The sequence below is a fragment of the Hoplias malabaricus genome, chromosome Y (genome assembly GCF_029633855.1).
Source record: "Hoplias malabaricus isolate fHopMal1 chromosome Y, fHopMal1.hap1, whole genome shotgun sequence".
In the NCBI taxonomy this organism is placed as follows: domain Eukaryota; kingdom Metazoa; phylum Chordata; class Actinopteri; order Characiformes; family Erythrinidae; genus Hoplias; species Hoplias malabaricus.
Genome location: NC_089820.1, coordinates 1,726,755 through 1,745,568, shown reverse-complemented (window position 1 = coordinate 1,745,568; position 18,814 = coordinate 1,726,755). Strand labels below are relative to the sequence as shown.

At 39.8% G+C, this 18,814-nt stretch overlaps 1 protein-coding gene across 1 annotated transcript in view; it reads left to right on the top strand.

The window, feature by feature from the left end:
• Positions 1-18,814, top strand: part of LOC136678359 (interleukin-1 receptor accessory protein-like 1-B) — a 479,144-nt gene that overhangs the window by 438,346 nt on the left and 21,984 nt on the right. The window contains exon 9 of the mRNA XM_066656394.1: positions 18,393-18,539. Within this exon, the coding sequence (XP_066512491.1) occupies positions 18,393-18,539 (147 nt within the window). The remainder of the gene's footprint in view (positions 1-18,392; positions 18,540-18,814) is intronic.

The following is an 18,814-nucleotide window of genomic DNA, read 5'->3' as shown; positions in this document are numbered from 1 at the left end:
GTGACCAAAGACTGGGATTGAACCCAGGTCCTCGAGATCCTGAAGCTGTGACACCTTTAGAAAATATTCAGCCAAGTGTAATCCAACGGTTTTAAGTGCACAAAGAGACCCTTGTGAAAAATTAAGTGTACTTATTTTTTATGCTAATCATATGTTAAGTTTATCATGCATCTAATAGTATAAGTCGTATACTTCTAATTTGCGAGTATTGCAATTTGTAATATCATGCTGTATATTATATATTTTATGTTACAACTTCCTTTTTATTAGCGACTATTTGGACATGGTGTGTTTGTGTTATTATTTTTACTTTATATTTTAATAATAATTTAAACACAGTTCTAATGTGGGTTTTTTAGATTTCAGTCAGGCAGCTTAGAGAAATTTACTTCAGTTGTATTAGAAGAGCAGCGACATATGACTACTACACTATGTATATTTAAATGTAAATTAATATAATTTAAATTACATATTAGAAGGAGTTTGGTGTGTTCTCCCTGTGTCTGCATGGGTTTCCTCCCACAGTCCAAAACACACGTTGTTAGGTGGTTTGACTACTCAACAGTGCCCATAGGTGTGAGTGAATATGTGTGTGTTTGTGTGTGTGTGTCGCCCTGTGAAGGACTGGTGCCCCCTCCAGGGTGTGTCCTTGTCTTGCGCCCAGTGACTCTGGGTAGGCTTCAGACCCACCACGACCCTAAACTTGGTTTCAGACAATGAATGAATGTATGAATGACGTATTAGAAGTAATTTAGTACGTATTAGTGGTTCCAAATTAGGTAAGTAAACTATTTTTTTCTTCACACGTGGATCCTTCATGCATTGAACAGTCGATCAAGTCGCCCCACAACATGAATTTCTTTTTCACTCATTAAGAGATAATAACTTCTTGAAAAATGACAAATCAAGCAAATCTTCCTTTTAAAAGAGATGCAAAAAGTGTCCACCACAGAGGGTGTTCAAAGCCTGCTGTTTTTCTCCTTTTTTATGGGGGCGTTAGCCAATGCTAATCAGAGCTTACAGTCAATAACTTGTTCACTGATCTAGTGAACACACACACTGTGCACCTGCCCTTCACTGCTTCCCTTTACCTCTTGCAGTCCCAGTCCCCAGGGTATTTTTATCTCCAGTGAAAGCACAGTCCCAGTGGTCTGTCATAGGCTCTCTGAGCCAGGAAGGAAGACTAGCATGGTGTCTTAGAATTGTGTTGTGTATATCTTACACTGGAATGTATACAATAGGGTATTTAATACGTTGTAATGCAAAAATGTGTTCTACATGCTTTTAAATTCAATGGCAACAAAATTGACCTATTTTACCTTGTTAATACACATTCCATGAATCATATTAAGTACAGTTGATTGTGACATTTAAAAGCCAGACATCTTGTTTTTCAGTCATTTTGCTTTAAACCGTACTTGGGCTATAACAACAAGTTGACATAATTAAAAAAAATTTTTTTTACAATAATATTATATGATTGAAAGAAATGGACCATGGACACACTATTTAAAGGATAGCTGATTGTGATTGGGGTTCAAAGCCATTGTAAAATACAGGACATACTCATGCCTCACCTCACCTCACAATAACACGCCACTGTTTTAAACTCCATCCATCCATCCACCACTTATCCAGATTCGGGTCGCGGGGAAGCAGTCGGAGCAAAGAGACCCAGACCTCTCTCTCCCCAGCCACCGCCTCCAGCTCCTCCAGGGGTATACCGAGGTGTTCCCAGGCCAGTCGAGACATGTAGTCTCTCCAGCGTGTTCTTGGTCTGCCCCAGGGCCTCTTCCATGTTGGACATGCCCAGAACACCTCACCAGGAAGGCATCCGGGAGGCATCCGAACCAGACGCCCGAACCACCTCAACTGGCTCCTCTCGACGTGGAGGAGCAGCAGCTCCACTCCAAGCTCCTAACCCTATCTCTAAGGGAGAGTCCAGACACCCTGCGGAGAAAACTCATTTCCGCCGCTTGCACCTGCAAACTCATTCTTTCGGTCACTACCCAAAGCTCGTGACCATAGGTGAGGGTTGGGACGTAGATCGAACGGTAAATCGAGAGCTTTGCTTTTCTTCTCAGCTCTCTCTTCACCACAACGGACCGGTACAGAGCCCGCATTACTGCTGACGCTGCACCGATCCTCCTGTCAATCTCCCGCTCCATTTTTCCCTCACTCGTGAACAAGACCCCGAGGTATTTAAACTCCTCCACTTGAGGCAGGATCTCATTTCCAACCTGGGACGTTTTAATCTCAGTCAGTTTAATTCAATTCTCTCCAAAACAGGGGCTTAGTTAGAGGTTTATGAGTGGAGGGTGTTGCTAGGCTTGCGGTATAGCTCCCCTAAGCAGGTCTAACGATGTCAGTGGTCGAACAGCATGATATCAGGACAGAAATACCGTGCTACAGATTGTTCGGACAAGTTAATGCTAGTCAAGCAGCTTTTTGGACCTTAAGACTAAAAACACAGCCCCCAGTGAACACTTCCTGCAACTGTCTTACTTTACAGTAAGAGTTCGATTGCAGATTTTAGAGGACTACTGAAAAACCTTAAAAACACATGAACATATTTTGTTTTATGAAGTGGCTACACCACATGTATATAGCTAAAACTTTGTGATCATGTTGCCAAGTTGTTGTACACAATGTTAACAAACTACATTGTGTGGTGGAAGAGTAGTTTATTGTGAATGTATATTTGCAAATTGATGAATTGAACATTGGCCTGTTTTATAGAATTTTATGTTGGCAGCCATTTTCTAAAATCAGTATGCCACTTGAAACCTTGTGTTACAGTGATTTTATCACAGGGATGAACGTTTTAGGCACACTGCTTCACATTGTGCCAAAAACACCCTTCCCTGTGATAAAATTGCAATAACATACAGCCTTTGATGTGTTATTACTTTAATATACACCGATCGGCCCTAATAAAACCACCTTCCTAATATGGTGTAGGTTCCCCCTCATACCAACAACAGCTCTAACCCACCAAGTCTTCCGAAGATATCAGTGGTATATTGAAGCATGAGGTTAAGTCCTGCAAAGTTCCGAGCTTTCTGTGGATCATAAATGTTTTCTATTATATCCTTCAAATGCATGATCAGATTAAGATCTGGGGAATTTGGGGCGAAGTCACCATCATAAACTCTTACGTTCCTCAGACCATTCCTTAACAACTTTTGCAGTGTGGCTGGACACGTTATCCTGCTGAAGAATGGGAATACTCTTGCCGTGAAAGGGTATACTTTGTCTGAAATAATGTTTAAGTAGATGGTACATGTCAAAAACCATCCACATGGATGCCAGGAACCAAGGTTTCCCAGGAGAACATTTGCTCAGAGCCTAACACTTAACTTCTTCCCACATTGTGTCCTGGCTTTATTTTTTCCCCAGGTGGTTGACACGGCTGTCCACATGATGTAAAAGAAAACATGATTTAACAGACCAGGCCACCTTCTTTAATTGCTCCATGGTCAAGTTCTTATTCTGAGTCTGGATGCACAACCTCATACACAGCACATTGCAATCCATTGTGTGTCCTCACACTTTTCTAACAGAACTAGCATGAACCATTTTTTCAGAAATGTATGCTACAGTGGCTCTTCTTTGGAATCAGACCAAAAAGAATAACCTTGAACATCAGTGAACTTTTTTTTGTTTTCCCTCTTTGGATGACATTTAATAGATACAATCCACAGCATTCCAGAAACCCCACAGAAAACCTGCCATTTTGGAGATGCTCTGAACATTTTGGCCCCTCTCAGAAGCACTCAGATCCTTGTGCTTGGCCATTCTTCCCTTTTTCCGGCACATCAACTTTAAGAAATGACTGTTCACTCTCTGCCTGATATATCCCATTTCTTGAAAAGCGACACTAAACTGAGACAATCAGAGTTATTCCCTTACACTTTTAGTGGTTTTCATTTTATGGCTGATTGGTGTACACTTAGCCCATGGCAGAAATTTGGTATGCTGGGATAATATCATAAATATGATGAGATATTATTACAAAAAAGTGAAAATATGCCACTAATGTCTTGGTTACAGCAAATTCAGTCGTAGTTAATGTGATAGATTATGCAGCATTAAGTGAATTAACCTGCATTTTGAAGCTGTTCAACTAAACTGCTCACCTTAAGTACACTAATACATAAAGATTACCTCAGCTGTTTTTATCTGACATGGCTGATGCGGATGCACCATTTGAACATCTGGACCAGAGCTGATATTTCATTGAATGCCCTTGAAGACCAGTGTGCCGCACCATTTACATAGTTGGCAAAAACAACTTATTTGACAAATAAAAAAAACATTAAACTCCAAGTACCAAGTACCAAATTTCATTACATGGATAAGAAGTCTATTTTTACCATTATTATTATTATTAATATTATTATTATTATTATTATTTTATTTATTTTTTGTAAGTAAAAAATACTAATACCTGCTTGCGTGGCCAGTCATTACAAATGTTTTAAATAATCATATTATGGGCCTAAACATAGGGATGTATTTTTCACATATTATAAATGGATTGTTTATTGATTTTTGTACTATATCACTATGCATATGGATATGGAGGAATAATAATAATAATAAGCAAAATACCTTTTTTTTCTTTCTTACAACAACAACACAACTGAAATTAAACACACTGCTAGGTCAAGGACCCTACCCTTTTCTACATACTTGTACACCTTGGTGTGGAAGGAAATGATTTCCAGTTTTGAGTATAACTAATGAGACATTGTGTAAGTCCACGATTTCACGAATCGTGGTTTGGTTATTTTAAAATTTTGTTCAGAACACTGCATTGTGAATTTACTGGGAAACAATTTGAGCTGAGTGTGTTGTTTCTCCCACTGTGTTCTACCATAAAGCTTTCTCACTCACCGTCCAACCGCTCTCCCTCTCTTTCTCTCTCTCTTTCTCTCTCTCTCTCTCTCTCTCTCTCTCTCTCTTTCTCTCTCTCTCTCTCTTTAAAATAGAGTGGTTCTCTATAATCAAAATGATTGCACTCTTTCTTGTTGAGAGGTTTAAAATGGTATCTGGGAGGGCAGAGGGGCGGGGGGGCAGAGGGGCGGGAGGGGGGGTTGAGGGGCTGAGGGGCAAAATATATATAAAAAAAAAAATAAAAGCAGCACAAAAGAAAAAATATCCACAGCCACTTTTATCTTCCCCATCTCAGCTCTGAGGAGGGAGAGTGTGTGTCTTTTTATAAATCTGCTTCGGAGCAGTCAGGTTTGTCATGTATCTTTTATATATTTTCCATATTTATCTCAGTACCACATGTCCTCAGCACTAGATGGTTGTTGTGCACTGTTCAGCAGGCCTGGGCCTGGGGGTCCTAAGGTAATGGAATCTCCTGCAGTGTGTGTTGAATGCAAGAGTGAGACAGACAAAAGTGAGACAGTGAGCCATTTGTGATGACCCTGCCTATTTTGATGCTGAGAAGAAATTTTAATTATTACTCATTAATACTCGATAATGCATTTTTTTGTGGAGTAGAACAGTTTTTTTCTTTGCTTTTGATTGTACTCTAAACACAGTGTAAGAGTCATATGGAGCTGAAAATGAATGAAGTTGACCTCTTTAGGTGTAAACCGGAACTTTGTGGAAGTGAGGTTAAGTGTAAATGTAACACTGCTACTTTGGCCGGGGTAGTAAGCTGAACTTCACACTGGGAGGTCATAGCAGACTCACAAGTCCATAAATGTTGCAGGCTAATGTATGAGCAATTTGAAAATGTCTCCATATTTTTTAACAGCACAGCAACTGAGCAGTTTAGTTATAAGCACTCACGCCCAAGTCAAAAGTCGAAGCAATGAATCATTCCACATCCATATCTGGCTTTTTAAATATTAATGCCACCTCAACCCAAGAATGAGGCATGGATGACAGCTCCTTGTCCAAGAACAAAGAACTACTTGTTCATCTTCACTCACTCTCTCTTTTCTCTCTCTCTCTCTGGAGATACACAGTGGTGTGAGATGCGCTTTCTCTCTGAAGAGTTAGAATGAGGCTCACCCGGTGGTCCCTACAGATCTTTGTAATACTTGCTGAATAACTAAGAAGTGCTGCTCTATGCAATTTGAGCTATGGCGACCTGCTGCGGCTGCTTCTTTTCAGTTGTTCTGTAAGAATTTTAACTTGCTTTTCACGTTTCAGCGAACAAAGGCTGGTTTTGAGAACGAGTGTCAGGAATCGTTAGGTGCAGCTCTAGTAGAAGAGAAGAAACATTTTATACACAAAGTGAACATGCCTAATTGTACATTCATTGACCTCTTAAAGGGAACATATACAAGTGTGATGAGTTGTAGTTCTCTCTGATTTGTTTACATTCAGAAGCACCACATGTATTAAGGAGGTACGGTATGTTTGAGGAAAAAAAAAGACTGCTTGTACATGATTGAAGTTTAACTAGTCTGTACGTTTGAAATACCACAAGTATTATAGTTTTGTAATCAGAAACAGCAAAAATATGTCAATATTATCCACCTATGGAGCAGGAATAGAGCAATATCCTCATCTCAAGATGCTTTTTGAGAGAATGCCTAGCATACCGGACTGAGACCCTTTGTTTTTTTTTAGCCAAACACTAGGGCTTTGTAAAAACATTAGACCGTTCCTGAGCATGCAGATAGACCTGAGAGCTAGCAAATTGTGAGGAAACACCTTCTGAATTTGATAAAAGGTGGTTTTGATTACAATTGTGAATGTGGCCTTTAATGTTTCCAGCATCATAAAATTAACAGGGCTGTATATGGGACATTACAGATTTTGTGGAAATAGGCACCAATCCAGTGGGAGTGAGGAAGACCTCATTAGCATCATTACTTTTGTAGCTGTTTAGAGCTCCTATAAGTTTAATAATAAAAGAATCTGGAGTTCAGTGGTGAGAATGTGAGGTGGTTTATACCTGCACACACAAACACACAAAGAAAACTCTGTTTCCTCACAGGCCCTGGTCTCATACATTTTATTCATGATTCTCCTGTTCAACACCTGTGTTAGCCAGCTGTCTGTTGTTAGTCACCATTACGTTTGCAGTTGTTATTTGTGTCTTGGAGAAAACCTTGGATTTTCAAAGACATTTTTTTTCAGGGGCTTTCTCGTGTCCTTCTTCAGTTTTCATTGTGTGGAGTGGTTCTGTGGGAAAGCACAGCTTTCACAAATACAGCCTCCATTTTTCTAACAGCTGAGTGTTTTTTCCCTTTCACACTCAGGAGAATTCGGTGCTGAATATTTTTACATAGCAAGTCATTTCACTTTTAAAGTTTGGGCTTTGCGAAGCGCTTTGATGGCAGCCCTTTCATTTGCTGCAGTATATTAAAGGATTTGCTTGGAGAAGAGACTCCGGGAGTAAACTGCAGGAGATTATTCAGGGCCTGCTGGATTGAAACATCTCCGGATCTCCTGGTCCAGTCTCTCCAACAGTGCCATGAGCGCACCCATCATTCATTTCCAGTGCTTGGATGTTTATTTCATGACTCTGAAATTCTACTATTCATGAGTTTTATATCTGGAGGGGCTGCAGTCATGTTGCTAAGTAGAAATCAATATTTTTTCATGTTACAATATGAGCTCAAGCCAGACCTATGGTATAAATTGCAGTCAAGTTCTTTACATACCAATGCTTCTATTTACACACACACACATTTTTCTCTATTCTCCTGCTCTCTTTCTCTCCCTTCCTCCTATACTATAGGCAGAGAAACATAGTAATACCAATACTATGAGTTCTAACACTTCTAACAGTGTCCCTGGAGGGGACACTACTACTACTACTACTACTAATAATAATAATAATAATAATAATAATGCGTAAACAATTTTTAAATTGATATTTCCTTTTTATGATTGTTATTTCATATTTTCTTACAGAAAAACATTATTTCATTTTATTATGTTAAAAGAAACCTTATAAATAAACATCTAAATGTATTTTGGTCTAGTCTCTGGCTAGTGTGCTGAATGAGTTTCTAATTGTGCCTAGATTAAGGTTAGGTAAAAAAAAAAAAAAACACTCCCCCGGCTTCATTGCCTTGCTGAAAGGCGTCTCAGAAGAGCTACAACCAAATTGCTCTGGAGAGAAGTAACAGAAAGGCCGTACAGCCAGGAGAGCTCAAAAAATAGGCCGTATAATTAGAGGATGCGTTCAAATTAGAGAACAAAGCGGCTTTGAAGATGCATTTCTACCTGTTACATATTGCTTTCTTTTTTAACGTTAATTAACCGTTGCACTCGTACGCTCAGTAATTTGTGCCATTTAAAAGAATGACCTGGTTTCTTCTTTCCTCTCTAATGGCTCTTAGAAGTAATGAAGTCTTTCTCTTTGCTCATTTTGTTTCTTAATGCCCCCACTTGACCTTCGGAGTCAATGACCACAGCCAGCAAGAGCATGTTTTCTTTTTTTCTGTGCCTCCGGACCTTTATTTTCTCACTGCAGCAAAATACTTAGGCTTGAGGCTCACAAGTGGCGCAGCAGTCTAAGCTTAGGCTTTATCAGGAGAGCACCGGTTCAATCCATAGTGATGCATCAGCTATCTTGGAGGTCTTGGAGGAAGATTGTGCTTGCCTTTGATACTCAGATGATACTCAGATTTACTTGGCCCTGTCCCCAAATGACTCTGATCCAGTTGACTTATTGTGCCTTGAACACATCACTAACAGAATTGGACACAACTTTCTGCAGTTGAATAAAGATAAAACAGGGATTTTTCTATTTGGGAACAGCAATGAGAGACACATATTGGCTGCACATCTGGACTCGAAAGTCCTCAAATCTACGCAACTTTGGCACATAAATGGACTCAGATCTCAGTTTTCGTGTCATGTTAAAGCAGCGACTAGATCAGCATTTTACCATCTTAAGAACATCAGTATGACTAGAGATTTTCTGACTAAACCAGAGCTGGAGAAACTTATCCATGCCTTTATTTCTAGTGGGATCGATTACTGTAATGGTCGTTTAATTTCTAAAAAAAAAAAAAACACCATCAAACGGCTTCAGCTGATTCAAAATGTTCTCACCAGAGTTCTCACTAGGAGCAAAAGGAGAGATCATATCACCCCTGCTCTTAAATCCATACACTGTTACAGAATAGACTTTAAGGTGTTGTTACTTGTCTATAAATGTGGATCAGACACAGCAGTGCTGCTGTAATTTTTAAACACTGTGTCCACTCACTGTCCCACTGTAGTTAGACACACCTTCGTTGGTCCACATGTAGATGTAAAGTCAGAGACAGTAGCTCTGTCTGTTGCTATACCGTTTGTGTTGCTCGTCCTCTAGTCCTTTATCAGTGGACACATGACGCTGCTCACAGGATGCTGTTGGCTTATTGGATAATAGTCCAGTCCGGAGGGTCCTGACCATTAAAAATCAGTGTGTGTGTGTGTTTATATGTGAAAATGTAACAGGTGAAATATATATATGTGCATGTGTGTATACATTCAAGGACTCCTACATTCCCTTTGCTGCTCTTTCCTTCTGCTTGTGCCAATCGATGCGTTCCATCTGACTGAGCGATCTAGCCGATTGTAAATCTTTCAGGCGTTTGCTCAGCTTTGTACTGCCGGTATGTAGGCACTTGGTTCCCTGCCACCTGCCACCTCTCTCTCTGTTCCTTTGCTACTTGTGGTCTTCATTGCTTCTGCTGGCACTGGCAAATCTTATAATAAGTTAGAAATGGTGCCAGATGTGGCCAGACAATTTGGCAACTGGTGACAGTACTCTGTTTGTTTCTCAGAAGACAGGCTTCTGCCTAACTTGAGCTTTAGTGCAAAATAAACTCAAGCAGAGATGGGGGATATAAAAAAGTGGAGTCCTTTCAAGACTGGAGGCAACAAATGTGGACCCTGGCTTTAATGGTCTGTGTACACTGTGTGTGTGTGTCTACAGTAATTGTGAGTGCAGAATGGCCTTGAATCAGAGAGAACAGGGATGTATTTGGGTTTGTGAGCTTAATCCTGTAGTGCACAGGGATATGGTGTATGCACCTTTTGGATCTGTGTTACATTCTTATTCCCATTTCTCACAATGCTCTCGAATGGTCAGGACCCCTACAGGGCCACCACAGAGCAGGTATGATATGGGTGTTGGATCTGTCTCAGTGCTGCAGTGACAAAGTATCAGACCCTCTGTCAGCTTGAGGGTGGAGCGTCTGTGGTTTTTTTCAATTTCTTTTTGAGCAATGAAATGATGTCAAGATGCCACTGTCCTCCTCATTTGTGGTTGTTGAGAATAACAAAATGAGCACACCACACACTTCCAGTCAGAGGACATATGAGGTTATGAAGGGTAGAAGCCGAGAATAATATTAGGTGTGATGAATAAACATACACAAAATCGTTTGTAAGCACCCAGGCAATAAAACCACAAAAATACTTCACAACTCACCTTCGAATACAGTTCAGTCCCCACATTACTCGCGTCCATTACACTGTTCAGCAGCTTTTTTGGTCACTGGAGGAAAATTTCTCTTCTGTGGAATTATTCTTGACCACCTTTAGTTTCTCTGCTCATACCATTCCTTGTAGAGTATAATATGGATGTTTTGCCGTCTACTGCCTTTCAACACTGATTGAGAACAGCTTTGTTTAGATTTCAAGGAAATTCTCTTTTTTTGTGAAACTCAACATTTGTTGTTTACATTTATAGCCATTTGTTTTGCAAAACTACACGATATTGAGGTTCGAGATGCTATTGGATGAAATAGTTTCTTGCTGTTTCACCTCTGAATGGCTGTGTAGCTAAAAAAAAAAATTCACTTTCAGAATGCCTTGCATTGATCAAATCTCAAAGCAGATTCTTTGACAGGATAGTGGATAGTTACAGAAGCATTCAGTGATTTCTCGCTGTGCTCAGACCTGAAACAGAAAGTAAAACATAGAAGCACTTTTTTGTGTCTGATTACTTATTTTAATGAACATTGAATTGTATTATATTGAATATGTAACGAACCAAGTATTATCCCTAATTTGAAAGAGCACGAAACAAGGAACTATGAACTAACAAACAGAAAACAATTAAATGACTTGAGACAAAGCCAGGTCAAGAATACAAAACAAACATATAAGAACAAAGAAGAGAGAAAAAATACAAGAAGAGAGAAATCCCATCAGAGACTCAGTTGCTGTAACGGTCTTTTCATGAGGCGTTCATTAGGAGCTTAGCAGGGCATGTCTCAAATCAGTCCCTGTTCCCTACATATTGCACTAATATTAAATGTTTAAACCCAAGCACAAAATGTTTAAAATTAAGTCAAGCCAGAGGTGGTTCAGTATGGGTATATATTATTTTAGAAGTATAATGCACAGTTTGGCTGGTTAAAATCCAAGTTACCTCACTACTTGTGGTGAATATACAGGGAACAAAGGGAACATACAGAAATCTGAGATAGTTGCAGCTCGATCGAGTACACCAGGTTAGATAAAGACAAGCATTTTGGGCAGAAGTATGTTAATCTGGAGTAGTTTATTCAGCAGATTAGCGGTGTGGGTAGTTTACTCAGTAGGTTAGTCATATTGTGAGGTGTTAGTGAGCTGAGGCTGATCCAGTCTGAGCAGAGCGTGCAGTGCAGTGCAGTAAAGTTTGTTACTGTGATGTAGCAACAAGCTACTTGTTGAGGAACTATAATTTGGCGGAAGGATTAACAAATTTCATTAACATCTTTGATGCCACATTAAAGGCTCCATTTATATTTTTCATAATTTATTTATAGTATAAAAGCAGCTGAGCGATCAAGCCGAGGTAACTGTGGCAAGAAAATGATAAAACTCCCTCGGAACATCTGGAATAAACCTTAAGAGGAACCAAGACTCAAAATGGGAACAGGATGTATAAACAAATGGCAGTTTAGAAACAGAAACCAATATGAATAAAAACTTATAGTGTGTATAGTGGTCTATTAAGCCAGGATCTGAGTGTGTTAGTAACTGTATAAAGAAATAAAGGTCAGCAGGTGAAAAGTGATTAGTTCTAGTTGAAACCCAGTCTCAGTGGTCAGTTTGTGAAATGAAGGCGAGACACTCAGGAACATATCTGCATTATAAAAGAGAGAATTATATAAAATAACATGGTATTTTCATAAGCATTTAAAAGCCTTTGAAACACTGCATTGTGGGGGCAGGAGAAGTTGTTTAAGGCTTTATATTACCTTATAAGTAATGTTATATTACCTCATATCTGTTAATTTACACATGACAATGGATTATAGTGTGAGCTTCAGAATTCAGCGTGGCTTACTTCTCATAGTGTGTCTGTGATCTGTGTCTTGGCTCCAAGCCTCATTTTTGCAAGCTTTAAACAAAACACACCCTCCCTTTCATTTCCCAGCCACGCAAACACACAAGAAGATGCATTTGGTGTCGGGAAGGCAAATCAGGCATCTTCTTTTCCATTTCCTTGACACGGAGCCTGTGAACAATGAACATCATTTGTCTTCCCCCCTCCCTTTCCCTCCATCCTATTGCTCGAGTCGTCCCTCCTTTTTTACTTCCCAGAAGAAAGCGGCTCGGAGAAAGGGAGAATGGGGCACCCCCTGGCCCAGACGATTCCTCAGCAAACCCCAACATCAGCAGTGACAAATCGAGATGGCAGCAGCATCCCCAAACAGACTTCTTCACATTTAGGATGGGAAGAGAGAATGAGAGAGAGAGAGAGAGAGAGAGAGAGAGAGAAATGATGAATCGCGTGATGTCAAGTGGCTTTGTCAAATCTATCGGCACATAAGTGAGGCGCAGCCCTGCCAGCCCACAGATAATTTGTCTTAATCTAGCCATGGAGGCTGGGAAAGAGCCTGAGATAGAGAGAGAAAGAGAGGAAGGATGAGCATCTTTAGGTTAATCTCACAGCACTGACAGACACGTAAGATATGGCTAGGAGTCATCTGAACTGTGTAGGGAAGAAAGTGGAGAGAGTGAAAGAGAATAGGGAAAGGATACATTAGAAGATTGGATTGCACATAGGTGATAAAAGTGTATTTACAGTGTATGAATTGTCCTTTCTTTAGGTCATGTTTGTCACGCTTGTGCACACAACACAGTCTATTTGGTGTAGGGGGAGGGGTGGCATCTAGGCTTCTGCTGATTGACAGTAATATCAAGGTTAAGAGGTAGATCCTATCTATCAAAATAGCTTTTCATTCATTAATTCATTCATTCATTATCTGCATCCGCTTATCTAGTTCTAAATAGCTTTTGGCAATTTAAATGTCAACAACTAAAGCAAAAAATTACAAAAATTAGCATGGCTGTGTGCAAAATGGCTCCCTAATCCTTCATTAGTATTGTGCTATGTATGTAGTGAGACACATTTTTCTTCAATATGTAAGGCATGCTAGAAACACAAGAGAATTTGTGTCAGTTGCTTTATAACAACATAAGAAAGCATGTTATACCAGTTTTGAGAAGCTAGGTGCTACAAATGCTGTACAAATTTTGAGAAAGGAGCAGTCCATCTCAATAGACCTCTACAAGAGAAGCAAATTGTTGAGCTCTTCTATATTATTTACAGTTTTTCCATGATTTAATGAAACTAAATATAACTAAAAAAAATTGCTGGTCAAAACTGTTATCCTTATAGCTCACATTAGTAGAAGAAAAATTGAGGAAGAACAAATATATATATATGTTTTTGATGAGTGAATCTGTACAAGTGATGCTAGAGAATTTTCTGTTGTTGGTGTGTATAACAGGAGAAAGGAGGAGGAGTGAAACTTTAGGTTGAACTGCAGTCTTGGGCACATAGTTTCAACTTTTTATTTCACCGTGCCTTTCAGGGCTTCTGTAAGTATGAGTATCCACTGTCTGCTAGTGTACAAGGGTTGGACGCAGGGAGTGTCTCACATTTCCCAGTGAGCTGCCTTATTAACTACTGCTGACACATTTACCTTTGTAAGTAATCTGCTTTCCAAATTATATCCCACATCATTGCTTACTCCCCTCACTTTGCAACACTGGCTTTTACTCCCCTTGGTTTCTCTGTATTTATCACTGTTTTAAACACGTTCTCCTTGGAGATATAGGAAACGTAGGCATGAGGTTGACCTGCCATTATCAGATGCTGAAATAAAATAAAAAGGAGCATTGCATTTCACCCTTACATTGAGCTTCTCTGAGGTAAACTTTCCTCTAAACACTCGGAGGGGCGAAGACAGTAAATACCCTCAGCCATCTTCAAAATAAAAGTCTTACCGCACTACATCAATGACTGAGGAAGCAGCTGATGCTTACTTAAAATTGCATCATAATAAAGATCTCAGTAGGAGAACAGCATGAGTAAGAATTGGGACAGCATACTAGTTGGGAACATGAATTTTAGTACATAATAGGCTGTCTATGTAGAGCGGAGCGCCTGCGTTTGAGACAGACCTCAAAATTGCTTAAACTCTATCCATCTTAGGAAAGCAAATTCTGTGCGTCTGCGGTCCGCAATTTCCAGTTATTTTAACTGCTAATGATAACTGCAGCAGCATGTGTGTTTCACTTTTCACAATTAATTTGCAGTTACTTCCCAACTCAGACAGGATTAAATATCCTGGAGCTCCTCCTTGGTCTTTGTCAGTGACATGTGATTTGTGCTCATGATGTCACCAGCACGCCATTATTGCAGTATAGTCAAGATGAAGAAGACACATTATTTTTATACTTAGGCAGCAGTGAGAGCACTCAAACTGGAGAAGTATGACCAACGTAAGAGGATTCCACTTACGGATAAACCCAGCAAAGGATACCAGGGACTGTTACTTGGATACATTTTCAACTTTATTTATTATCATAACAATATTGCTCCTTATGACCAGACCATAAATTTGAAGCGCTGAACTTACATTAATGCCTTCAACCTGTACTTGGGTATTACCAACCATTTGGTTAAGGCATGAAGTGTGTTTACCTGTGAAAAATCTCCTGAATTCCACAGCTGGGTGCAGGATTTCACCCGAAGAACTGTGACAATCCAGGTTCTTCCAAGCTGGCTGTAATCGAGAGTCATTCTTTCATTAAAAATTTCTCTTGTTAAAGCAGGAGTGTCCAAACTTATCTGCAGAGGGCCGGTGTGGCTGAAGTTTTTCATTGCAGCAGGTGTTCAGTTGTTTGAAGACAGACTGACCGATTAAACAAGTGGAATCAGGTGTGCTCTCCTTGTTTGGAGTGAAAATCTGCATTCGCAGTGGCCATCTGCAGATAAGTTTGGACACCTCTACATTGCAAAATCTTACAGTACATATTTAGGCTGTGGTGATGACGATGGTGAAGTCATGTTATAGTGAATATTATCAGAGCTTGACCTATTCTTAACCAGAGCCGCAGTTCAACCTAAATATATATTTAATAAACAATATTGTCTCAAACAGCGAAGAAGCTCTTCAGATTAGGTTTAAAACCTCTGGATTAAAAAAAAAAACAACAGAGCCCCTCTGTATGTCTGTTAATGTTTTTGTAATATTTGTACCAATATGTGTTGGTGATTATTATGGATAATTCATTCATTCATTCATTCATTATCTGTAACCCTTATCCAATTCAGGGGCGCGGTGGGTCCAGAGCCTACCTGGAATCATTGGGCGCAAGGCAGGAATACACACTGGAGGGGGCGCCAGTCCTTCACAGGGCAACACAGACACACACACATTCACTCACACACTCACACCTACGGACACTTTTTGAGTCGCCAATCCACCTACCAACATGTGTTTTTGGACTGTGGGAGGAAACCGGAGCACCCGGAGGAAACCCACGCGGACACGGGGAGAACACACCAACTCCTCACAGACAGTCACCCGGAGCGGGAATCAAACCCACAACCTCCAGGACCCTGGAGCTGTGTGGCTGCGCCACCGTGCCGCCCCATTATGGATAATTGTACTCACTATATGTATAGTTACATTTATATGTATATTACATATAATTGTAGGTTTAATAATGCATATATCGTTGTTATATATTTACATCTGTTTGCATTTAATGTATATTTATGTTTATACTCAGACAAGAGAAGGTGCCTACCTGATGACCCCTGTGAAGAGCTAGTGATGCAGTGGGTAGTTTGGGTACTCAAGGGCTGGGTTCAGTGAGTAAACGTAGTTGTTAAGGGTAGCTGGTTGCTGATCGGATCATAAATGATCTTAGTGTTGAGGGTAGGATTCAACAACAGAACATGTTGTGGCTGCAGGTAGGAAGAAAGTGTGGTGGGCCCTATGCAAAGCTCAAATAGATTGGTATAGGATATTTATATCTTATGTATAATTATAATAATTATGTATTGTTTCATATGTATAATTATATTAATCAGAGGGCATATTTGTGGAAAGGCGGATTAAATTTTGGGAGCTCATCTGTCATCTCCCACTCACTCCAAGAGATGACACTGAAAAGTTAAACCACTCTGCCTTATTTCTGACCACTTCTTCATGCCCTCATCCCTCTAGATGATAACTCTGTGGTTGAAATTCAGTGTTTCTGTCTGTGTGGTATATTTTCTCACTACTTTTAATTCTGGCTAAATACTAACACAGCGAACCAGAAGTCTCACACAGAAACAAATAAGAGCCATTACTTACATACATGTTTCAAATTAAGGTAGATGTTGCCATTTGAGGCAACATGTTTTTATGTGTTTATAATTGTTCAACTGACAAAAACCTTGATGCAGCATAACTAAACATGAACTTGAAGACCCAGCTGCCTTTATGATCTTTACACTGTAAGGATTACCTTACACCTTTTATTTCCATTAATATGTGGTTTAGTGTTGTGCAGTAATATACTATATCAGTCTGCTTAAAATTTTAGTTTATTGTAGTCAGATCTGCATCTGCAGCACTCCCTTCAGGTTCAAATAGGAAAAACATCATATTATGCACATTTGCAAGCCTGCCCCTGTCGCCGACTGTTAAACTTCCACTTGTAGGAAGTCTCCCATGTGCATGTTTTCTACAGCATACCTCGCCATATGGGAATTTCTCTTATGGTAACAAAACTAACAGCACAGCAGAACTGCAGCATCCCTCACAGCTGTCTTTCTCACTTTTCAAATCTAGCTGAAGCTAGTGGGTGTAGTTGCTCTTAAATTTAAGATATTGAAAAAAAATAGTAAGCTACAGTTACAGAAGTCTTTGGGTTAGCTGAACCCAGTCTGCATATTATTTTACCAGAAGAGGTTTTAGGCTATAAAAGTGCACTTTAACCAAGCCACACTAAACTTAAACGCAGTTAGCCTAGCAGTTTTGGAATACAAACTTATTTCCCCTCCAGTTTAAGCTGTTTTAAACATTCGTTTTAAACATTTTTAACTAAATTTAAACAGGTAACAGGTAGAGAAATATGGTGCAAACATGGGCTCCTCTGACTGTAGGTTAGCAAAAGATATGCAGTTTTTCTGTTTTTTTTTTTGTTTTTTTTTCTTTTGTGCCACATGCTGCATACAATTCTATCAACAGTGGTTTGGATGCGTTGGAGGTGTTAGCATTTGGCACATGATCTCAGAATCCTAATGGGCTCTGTCCGTGTGTATGCAGGCAGATGTTTGTGTCCATGTGTATGGACTTGTATGGGCTTGTATCAAGAAAAATGCTGTCCAGATTAACATTCGTCAGTCAATGGTCCATGTCTATACTCTAAACAGTCCAGCAGAACAGCCAGCAAAACATGAGAGTATTAGGACACACACACACAAAGTACCACTTACCTGCTTCTTACCCTTATATGATCCACATTCTATATAAATCCTTGCAGTGGTTTTATTGGAAAATATTTTCTGGAGCAGTGATGAGTTAGACCTAATTTGATTTTCCGTAAGTGGATTGGAAGATTTAGACCGTTGCAATTTATTCTTTGCAACAAAACCGTACAACCACCGTTCTTTCACATGGGAAAATGTGCTTTAACTATGTCGAATTGGCAGAATGGCTTAAATATGTCCCTGCTTTGCTTCCCCCACTTGTGTGTGACCGCCTGCTATATTACCGAGGTGACAGTTGCGGTGAGTGAGTGCTCTATATTCTCAGACTCCAGAATATTCCCTTGCTTAGCTTATACGGCTGTTGCCATGGCAACTACGATGATGATAACTAGAGTGGGTGGAGCTTTCGATCAACTCTGGAACTGGCTGCCTGAGCACTAATTATTTGCTCCCACTGGTTTACAGTGACCCCAGAGCAGGCCACCCCCAAGCAGAGTCCAGCGGTTTCATTTAGTGTGTGTCAGAGGATTTCCAATAATCAAATATTCATTCAGTGGGCACAGTAAATAGTGAGAGATAATATTGCCTTTTCATGTCTTTTAAAATTTCATCAGTAACATGCAGTAGAATAAATTAAATCTCTCTTTCTCTTTCTGTCTGTTTGTGCATCTGTCTGTCTGTCTGTCTGTCTCTCTCTCAGCAGAACTCATGTATACAGTAGAGCTGGCAGGAGGACTGGGTGCCATTCTACTGTTGCTGATATTCCTGGTCACCCTTTACAAGTGCTACCGGATTGAACTCATGCTCTTCTACAGGAACCATTTTGGCAGCGAGGACCTCGATGGTGGTAAGATAAATGACCTATGATCTTATTCAGCTGTATTTTATAAAATCAACAAATGTAGAGCAATGCCCAACCTACCACGTTCTGGATTTAAAGGCAATGTTCACGAGTTTAATTCCATACACTTTTAAAAAATTCAGAGAAAGATTCCTCACCCTTTGGGCTGTGCATTGGAAAAAAGGTCTAGTGTTTGTACATAGCCCTGGCTCAGTAAATGAGAAACAAACTAAGTTTCTTGGTCCGAAATGGCTCAGGAGAAACAGCATCTGGAGGCTTTT